Below are 10000 nucleotides of genomic sequence, written 5' to 3'. Positions count from 1 at the left end.
ATTTTCATATTGTTAATCCAGTGCACTAGAAAGTAAACAATCCCTCTTGTTATTAGAGGAACGTGAGGGGTGTGTACCTGTGTGATGGGGGACAGTGACGGGGACATGGTGGGAGACAGCTGCTTGGCCAGACCCCTGCGCTGCTCAGTGCCAGGAGACAAGGTAAGGGGGCTAATGGGAGCAGGCCGTCGCCGGGGGGAGTTGCTGGACAGGCGCAGGGATGAGTTGATGGAGGGATTGCTGAGCGACGACTGCAGCTGGCAATTGTTGAGAGACCCTTGAATTGAGGGATTGCTCAGAGAGGAGGAGAGCCCTGCAAGATAACAAGACATGGGCACATCGATCAGACAGATTGAAAAAGTATGAGTAAATTAGAATGACTCTAAAACGGCAGCTGTAAATCCAGAATCCTTAGAAACCAAGGAAAACATGTGGAAGTTATGATGTGGTATGTACTCAATTTTCCAGCATGCTCTCCAGTCCCTGAACTGAAACACTACACTTTATTGTGTGACTGGGGAGGCAGAGAAAGATGGAGGGCTGAGAGAAGACAATTAGAAGACAGAGGGAATCTGAGGGAAAAGAAAAAGGGCTGATTGTAACGAGCCAAAACAGGGTCAGAAAGTTCCCCTTTCAGTTTGGTGCTTGGCCAAACTGAACTGTGTTCAACATGGGAGCCCAACCACACACACACACACACACACGCAAAAACTACAGAAAGGAAAGACTGAGAAGAGGGAGCAGCGGTGGGTGTGATCAGATCAGGCAGCAGAGTTCATAGTGAGGAAGTTGGAGACAGAGAGATCATTCAATGAGCTATCCATAATGTATGGTTCAGTTGGCAGAGGAAGAAACCTGGAACTTGCTCAAAGCGCAGCAGCAGTGGCTCCCAACTTTGAGTCTAAAGCTTGAACAGACCTTCCGATTATTAAACGCACAGACCTTCCGATTATTAAACTCACAGATACTAGAATCCCTACAGATGATGGTTCACTTCCACACACAGATTTTTTAGTCTCAATTTTCAGAAGGGGCACATGTTCAACAACCAAGTAAATTCAGACAACACACTGAACGACAGCTTGACTATGATTAGAATTGTGTTGCTAGGCAACACCCCAAATCCTGCAAGAAGACAAATTCTTGTAAGTGACAGTACCAAAGCAGGGGCAGACATTCATAAAAAAGTGTCTTATTAATTACCAGTATGCCACAAAAAGGCCAAGAAACATGCAGGCATGCACACACGCAGGCACACGCACACACACACCCACCTTGTGAATTGCCGATGCCTAGGTGCATCAAGGCGGCCGGCAGGTTCCCGGTGCTACTGCCCCCACTGAGATTAGGATACCCTCCATTGTCCTCAGGGTCCAGCGGTGTGGAGAGTGGGGAGGTGAAGTGCAAGTTGCTGAGGTCAGGCAGGGAGCCGCCGCTATTTAACAAGCCTTGGTAGTGGGACAGGCCGGCGTTCTGCTCCGGTGAGGGGAATATACTGCAGAGAAGATACACAGAAAACTTGTTGGGAGTCATCGGGAACAACACTGACAACCAGAGACCATTTCAATTTATGTAAAAAATTAAAAGAGGACCCTACAATTAAATGTAGGGTCCTTTAATGTGCTGCCACTGCCATTCCTAATTGACAAGACGTTTCTTTGACTCCCATCCACTTCTCTTTTAGCCTCTTCTTTTTTCCACCCACTCTCCATTTCCTCCACTACTTCACTAATTTCCATTTCTGTCCATACGCTGCATTAACAGCATATGAGCAGCAACAGTGACTCATTGTTGTCGGTCCCCACACAAACTGGCTCGACACAAAACAATGAACAAATGCTTGCCTCCACAAACATACAAACAGTGTGTCTTTCTCTCTGTCAGAAAAAAAGAGAGAGACATGAAAAAGAGACATGAAATAAAGAGGTCCAAGCAGCTTGGTGCTGGCTGCACAGGAATACAGGAAGCCTGGATTGCTTTCTGTAAGAGAATATTATCTCTAAATTATGCATGACCTCTTCACATGTCTATTCAAGCCTGTATCTCTGTGGTTAAAGAATGTTTTACCCAGGATTAATTTTGTGAGCTCTATGCCACCTCTCTCCCCTCCTTCTGGTTATTGGCGTAAATTCCAATCAGCAGTATCTAAATTTATTTGGAAAGGTAAGCGGCCGCGACTCAAGATATCTACTCAACAGAGGAGGAGAGAGGATGGTGGACTCTCAGTTCCCAACTTTAAACATTATTTTTGGTCCTTTGTGTTAAGGCTCCTCCTCACCTGGTTCAACCCAGATATGTCTGTTTGCTGCCGTACCTTAGAAAGTGCTATGACTGAGCCTTGGTCACTCCACAACGTTCTTTTTGCCATGGTTTCTAACGAACAGTGCTAGCTACGCTTTGGCCCCATTATCTCTCATCTTATCAAAACTTGGAGATTGGCTGAAACATACTGCCATATAGCTTGTAACTGGCACACATTTTCTCCATCATTCAACAATACAGCACTCCTGATTGGTGGGAGGCTTAAAACAGCAGCACAATGGGAAAAGAAGAGGGTTCATTGTCTAAAAGACATTTTTGGCAAGGTTGGCTTGTTACCTACTGAAAGCACAAGGTACATATCTTCACATAATCTGGGAGTGCTCTCCTGTTGCTCAGTTCTGGAACAACATTGCATCCCAAATATCCCTGCCCTGATTAATTATACTGGACCTGTTACTGTCAATGTTTTGATTCTGAATGATCGTTCAGCCATCCAGCTCCCTAAAACTCAAAAACGTGCTGCATTTTCTGGACTTACAGCGGCCAAGAGAATGAGTGCAACCTATGGGAAAATACTTCATGACTTTGTCCATTTGTACATAGACCCTTTCCTTTTTGTATGTCATATATATATGTAGCTCTCTACGGCTCGCATAAATGGAGCCACAGGAAAGACTTTAGACACTTAGCTCAGTTTTGCTGAATCTTTGAAATCCATGCTGTAGACCTGTGCTACAGCCTTCTTGCTGCTATAGGTGTGTGTGTCCCTCTTGTCTTATGCCAGTCTACCTGTCATTGCCTCTTGTTTGTTTGTTTGTTTGTTTGTATGCGTCTGTTTCTGTGTGTCTTGTTTGTGAGCTGCAGACATCGTTCTTGCTGTTGTGTTTTCGCTGCGCCTCCCTCCTTCCCGTACTTCCTCTCTTTGTTTTGGTGTGGAAACATTTGGTCGCAGGGAAGGATTCTGCAGGAGTTGCACTGTGCCTTCTTCGGTATGTGTAGTGGACTTTCTATACATTGTCATCTGGACCCATGTTTTGCACTTTTGCTTAAATCAAAAAAAAAATTATGCATGACCATCTACTGGCAACATAGTACAGGAAAAGCTGATGAGTTGACAAGAGAAAAAAAAAAATAGAGATGTCAGTTTCCTTCTAAATCATAAAAGGGGGTGTTAGAGGTCTAAAGAGGACACACAGACATCCTGTTTGTCGAGGTGGGAATGTGAGGCATTTTATTTCTTGGGATTCCATTGTTTCTGTTGACCAGCTAAAGCAGCGACTGCCTCTGTGGCCTGCCTTTGTATATCATCACACTAATCGTCTGGGTGCAATAGAATAAAAAGAAAAGGTTTATTTACAAATAAGCAAAAAAACAAAAAACACATTGAATTCTGCCCTCAGACTTACTTGATTCCAGGCACTTCACATGATTTAGGCCTTGATGCCAGAGACTGGACCTGAGACAGAAACACAAAAATTACAATTAGATAACACTCCCACACTACATATTTAATCGACAGAACATTAGTTCCAGGTTGATTGCATAATGTAGATTGCTATTCAGCCTTTCAGCACAGAAACGTTTATGGCATTAAGACTGAATGGGCAAAATAGGAAAAAGATAAAACTCCTCCAGCAAAAAGAAGACAACATGATGGCTGCATTGGGACCTTAGGGATGCTGTGGTCTAACTGTTTCTCTTATGTACCATTTCCTAAAATCTGCAGATACCACTTCCAAAATCACATATTACTGCTCTCTTTTCCCAAAATTCAAAATGTGTATACCTCACTATGCAGATCAAACACTGAATTGTTGTGACAGTTACAAAGAAACTGGGGGTTGGGCGATAGTTACTATTTTCTTATCGTCCAATCGTGGTTACTCGCGATCTGATCGCCAGGGGGCGGCAACGTGGCTCAGCGTCTGACGGAGCTTCGAAATAATCAAATCTTTAAGCTTTCTGCAAGCAAACAGTTAAAGTTACATAAACAAACATTTATAAAAAAAAAGTGTGAAGAATAAATATTTTTTGATAAATCTTTAAACATTAAAAAAATGATTTCGAAGCAGGGTCTCCTCTATTCAACGGCTCCTTTTTAAAAGTCTGTGTGTCTTTGTTTGGTGCACACAGCATCATGTTCTGTTCAACATGATTATATTCTCTTCAATAATACAATAAAAATTTACATTAAAGAGCAACATTCCACATTAGCAAAAATATGCCTCCTTTGTTCGGAAGTTTCTCGTCTAGTTTTTTTCCATGATGCTTTAAATGTCGTCGTCATTGACATTCCTAATCCCAGATATTAGTCTCTGACCCAGCCTGCCTGATATTTGTGCTGTATTTATATAGCGCTTTTCCAGTCTTAACAACTGCTCAAAGCGCTTTTACATCTACAGGGAACATTCACCATTCACACACATTCATACACTGTGGCCGGGGCTGCCGTACAAGGTGCCACCTGCTCATCAGATAAACATTCACACACATACACACTCCGATGCGCAGCACCGGGGCAACTCGGGGTTCAGTGTCTTGCCCAAGGACACTTCGACAATGACTGCAGGGGCGGGGATTGAACCACCAACCTTCCGATTGGCAGGCAACCGCTCTACCACTGAGCCACAGCCGCCCCTGCGGTCATGCAGAAAAAACAGGTTCAGATTGGAGTCTAACCGGTCAGTCAGCAGGAATATCAAGTGTCACAATCACCTAATGTGACATAGTGGCCTTTCTTAAAAGACATCCATGTTTTGTGCAGTCGGTCATTTTCATTGTAAGCACGGCAACAATGCACCACGATGCGAGAGCAATGAATGCCAAAACATGCAGACGATCATCTGTCAAACAGCACAGACATAATCATTTAGACATTAATGTAAGAAGTACTAAGTGAACAACTGCCTCACCTTCTTGGCCTCCCAAAGCTGCTTGGGAAGGGGCTTATTGACACCTATTAGATTCTCCTCGTTAGTCAGGGTGGGGAAGGAGAAAACTGCAGAGAAGAACGTACTTAAATTAAACGTGTGTTCTACACGACAAACTAATGGATATTATCCCTCGCTCACTGAAGGAATGTGCAACTCACCATTTCCGGAGCCATCCAGCTCTGACTCATTTACACTCGCTGCATTCCAGCCTTGAGGAGAAAGAAACAAACAAGAAAAATGAAGGACGGTGAAGCAATTTCAATGGAGAAATAAAGAAAAGACATAAAACCAAAAAGCAGAGGAACATTAGAGGATATTCAATAAGAACGAGCTGTTTAAATTATTCCGGCATGTCGGAAACAATAATCAGTCGCTCTGACAGGAACAGGCCCTTTGGAATACACACAGCAATTACTGTATAGTTTCATAAACACAACAGCTGGGCATCTGGCATCATGTTATCAGTCACAGAGATGAGGACAGGGAGGAGGTTAAGCTGGGTGGGGTGGGGGGTGGGGGGGGTTCATAGACTGATGAGCAATGAAGAAAGGGCCATTGTTTTTCTCATGCCACAAAAAGCCTCTTTCTTCTGTTTTTTATTGTAGATCCGATGCCAGAGACACATGCCTTTGTCTTTCCTTCCTTTTAACTTTTGTCTATTCCGTGTGTATCTTTAGTGTTCAGCAAAAACACTTTAGTGCACTCTGTTACTTATTAGGAAAATATTTTTTCTTTTCTCTTGACGTCTCTTTCAAGTCTCCTCATAGCTCAGACTTCCATTAGCTTTTTGAACATTTGCCCACCAAGTCCTTGTCCTTTCATGCTCTCAGTCTCTCTGAGGCTTGTTCATTTTGGAGAGGCAGCTTTCCGGCTGTTGAGCAGATAGGACAATGAGGTACAACAGTCTGGCATCTAGGACTGTACAGAATGTCACATTCAACGCTTTACACAAGGTTTTCAAATAAAGATTTGAATGTCTGTTGTCATGTTTTAGGACGTCATCACCCCGAAAATAAAAGAAATTCTCAAACAAAATCCTCGTTTTGGTTATATGAATGTAATTTATGGTGGAGTTTGGTCACTGCTAAAGTGCCCCATTAATGCAGGTGCGTGCCAAACTGTTGGTTGTTTTTTTTACCCCAGAGGAAATGTATTTGAAAGGATAAACAGCAACAAATATGGATTGAAGCAGAAAATTTTTTAGATAAGACAAGTCGTGAATTTTGGAAACGACATAATGAATGAAGCTTCAAACTATTTGATAAAGCCCTACTGGCAGCATTACATTTCCCCTTCAAAAGGAGCCTACTCACTATTGCTTCGCAAAGGTGCAAGTGGAACGGAAACAGGACAACTGGGATGGAAAACGGCTGGTTTGTGTCCCTGGCTGGATCACTTACACTGTGCACTGCACTCAATATGGGTCGAGAAATATAAAAAAATAAAACACTGTCACTGTCTATTGCTAGAGGATTGCAGTAATCAGAGGCCGTTCAGCTGCATGGGTTAACATAACATTACATGACTGATGCTGCTCCTTTTCCACTGACAACAATTGGCAGAAAGGAGATCGCACCAAAAAGACTGTAGCTGAACTCCTCTGCTCTAAGTGTTTCCATCCCGGCAGTGTGACTCATAGCTGTAATTTCTATTTGGATGCTTCTTTAATCGGCCAGGGCTTAACACCACTCCAAACCCGCTGAAACATTTAAAGGTGTCAAAGAGGCCCTGGGGCTTCCCAGTGAGCCGATGAGGCTGCGCTACTCACTCCCTAACATAAACCAGTTTGGTGTCCTAGTCCCTCTTCTAGAGGAAAGGACATACGTACAGCTTGTACTATACCGCTATGTGTAGTATGTGCTGGTAGACTATACACAGCGGGTTATGCAAGAAAACTGTACTGTATACACTATGTGATCCTCCACAGACAGCTCAGTTCACCACTGAGGAAATATAATCATCTCCCCACATATACAGTTTAACTAGAAGGGATTAATTCCAGGCGTGCTGGCAGCTCTGCATTGAAGGAGGTTCTGCACAAATACTTTAATACATTTTTTAAATTAGTCAATCCACAGAAAAGTAATCAGAAAGAATTTTGATAATTGAATCAAATCTGTCCTGATACAGGGTGTGCTGTGTTTTTCTTTCAATTAAAAAGGAAAAATCTTAACTAATCTCAACTTCAATTCATTTCTCAGGCACTGGTTTTCTTTCACAGCTTCTTAAATTGATTATATTCTTTTGTCTTCTGTGATGATAAAGAGAATATCTTTGGTTTTGGACTGTTCATTGGATTAAATATGACAGTTTAAAATGTCATCATTGACTTTGGGAACTTGTCACAGGATTTATGGGACCAAATGATTAACCTATAAAAAATAATCTGTAGAATAGTCTGAAATTAAAATAATCGTTTCATGGGACATGTGCATAATAAAACATGAAGCAATCATGAACATGAAATACCTAAAATCAGCGATTTTTGCAAACAACAGGCAGGCCAACATTTCCAACTGGGTCTAAGGTGAGTAATTTAAAGCACAACAGACAATTTGTTTATATACACTGGGTTGAATCTGGTAGTACGTGGAACTCATACTTGGCCCAGATCTTAAGGCAATATCCTGTTTAAACTTGACTAAACACAGTGAAAAATACTCTACTGCTCTTATCTACACACTTCATCAGCGCTGAGATCAGACAAACGTGACAAACACTGTCAGCAACACACTGGACGCTCAGACGGAAACAGGTCAGGAGAGAGGCAGAAAGAGGAAGGAGGAGTCATTATATGACTTATAGATCTTTTTTACTTAGGACCAATTACAATTCAACTACAAAAAGAATTTACACAACATTTTGAACCAACAAAAGGCCTGACAGGGATTTGTGTACATTGTACAAGACTGAAAAGCAGCTGGCTGGATGGACTGTGTTCTCTGTTAATAAATGACCAGCAGAGAAGCAACACAAACACCATAAACTAGCATGATTATTATGACATGGGCCCGGTGCAGGAGCAGCCTGCATAGTGCATGTGACGGAGTTGAAAACATGTTGACTCTGTGCTGCAATGACATACAGTCGAGCTCTGCCTTCACAAGGCTGCCCGGCTTCGACAAAGTACAATGCACTGGAGAGTTTTGGGTGATGTCTCAATAAACAAGCGGTTCTTCATTAGACTCTCTCGGCTGTTTCCTACCCTTGGAGGGTGGTGCGCTTGTCCTACTGTGAATATTCCACCTGCCTTTCGTTTGTTAATAGATCCTGTCAGCTCTGCTCCCCATGATACTCTACACTCACTTCATGAAACAACAGGTTTGTGTCACACCACGTCAGAAACACATAAAGCACTTCACACAAATCAAGCCCCAAGCAGAAATTTAAATATATTACATGTTAGGGCTGCACAAAATGAGAATAATATGTGATATGCAACATCGTTGTTGAATATCGCGATCATGATATTACTTGTGATATGTAAACAGATATTAAAGTGTTCTGCATTTCTGCTGCTTTCAGTATTCTGCTGAAAAACAAATTGATTGAAATGTTGAATTTAAAACAAATGAAAGGAATGACTTTCCTAACATTCTTTTGTTGAACAAATTGAACATTGAACTGAACATGAAAGGCACGATAAAAACAAGAATGGCAAGTGCATTTGAAGTGCAGTTTTTCTCAGCGTGTTTATTCTGCAAGTTTATATTGCAATGGTGATTAAAAAAAACAATATATTGTGCAGCCCCATGATATGTAGGGAAGTTTTGTTTTTTTTCTAAGAGAGACCGCTAAAGCACGTAATAATTAAAAAAAGGCATTTATTATTTTATGTGAATGTCAGTTCCCCAAGTGCATGACTTGGGGAATGTACTGCCAATGTCAATGCAGCCAAACCAAAAATCAGTATAACAAGATCTTTTTCCATAACGATAGTGAGGAAATCTGTCAAGAGTTAGCAGCTCTATGGGTAGGCAATAATAATAACGAATGACCCGAGACTTGTGTTTTATGTTATTTCTAATATCTAATGCCAAGTTATTATTATGTTGAGTCAAAGGTTTTGTTCATTAACAAATAAGTTGCTGCTAGAAAGAGAGTACAGGGTTTACACACATGACGATACAAACATCTTTTAAGATATACAGTAGAAAAATATCCTGCTTCGAATAATAATAGATGTAACCTACTTTACTAAAATGTCCATTCTATTTGAATATGCACTAGAGATTTCCACATCACAATCAAAGTTGCATATTGGACCAAGATTGGCTTCGACACATGTTGTGTAGTCCCAAATCATGCTCGTACGTGCCTGTCTTGAAGTGTTCTAGAGTCCACTTCTGCACAATAAAGCACATACATCCAAGTAAAGTAACCAGTAGGCAATTTACAGAGGAATGCTATCCTGCCATCGGCAGTAGCAGAGAGAGTGCAGGGGCAGGCAGGTTGTTTAGCTGATTAGTCTAGTTTGCCGGCTCAGTGATCACCTATCTGACTGAGGTTTGTGCAATTTAGGATCTACGGCCCCGACCATGGCTCTAAAATATACATAGGCTAAAGCAGGATGTATGTATCTGCGTAAAAGCTATGCTGTGGTTACGTACGTAGGTACCTGGAGACAAGGACATATGCCAGACCCTACACCGTAGCCTGACAACCTCTCAAAATATGTAACCACACATTGCTCGGCCGGGAATTCATAGCGTTGCATTTTCCCCCGACTCATTTCCTGTTTCTCCTCCATAGACAACATGAAATCAAGGAGAGGGTTAACTTTTTCTGCTACAGATTTCCCACTG

At 41.9% G+C, this 10000-nt stretch overlaps 1 protein-coding gene across 6 annotated transcripts in view; it reads right to left on the bottom strand.

Annotated features, from left to right (window-relative positions):
- crtc3 (CREB regulated transcription coactivator 3) overlaps positions 1-10000 on the bottom strand; it is a 43878-nt gene that overhangs the window by 9972 nt on the left and 23906 nt on the right. For all 6 annotated transcript variants that reach the window (XM_032512128.1, XM_032512133.1, XM_032512132.1 and 3 more), the window contains 5 exons: positions 5354-5404; positions 5175-5260; positions 3669-3718; positions 1275-1495; positions 78-313 (listed from right to left, as the gene is read on the bottom strand). In XM_032512128.1, the coding sequence (XP_032368019.1) occupies positions 78-313; positions 1275-1495; positions 3669-3718; positions 5175-5260; positions 5354-5404 (644 nt within the window). The remainder of the gene's footprint in view (positions 1-77; positions 314-1274; positions 1496-3668; positions 3719-5174; positions 5261-5353; positions 5405-10000) is intronic.

The sequence above is a fragment of the Etheostoma spectabile genome, chromosome 1 (genome assembly GCF_008692095.1).
Source record: "Etheostoma spectabile isolate EspeVRDwgs_2016 chromosome 1, UIUC_Espe_1.0, whole genome shotgun sequence".
Taxonomy (NCBI): domain Eukaryota; kingdom Metazoa; phylum Chordata; class Actinopteri; order Perciformes; family Percidae; genus Etheostoma; species Etheostoma spectabile.
This window is presented reverse-complemented; position numbering and strand designations above follow the sequence as displayed.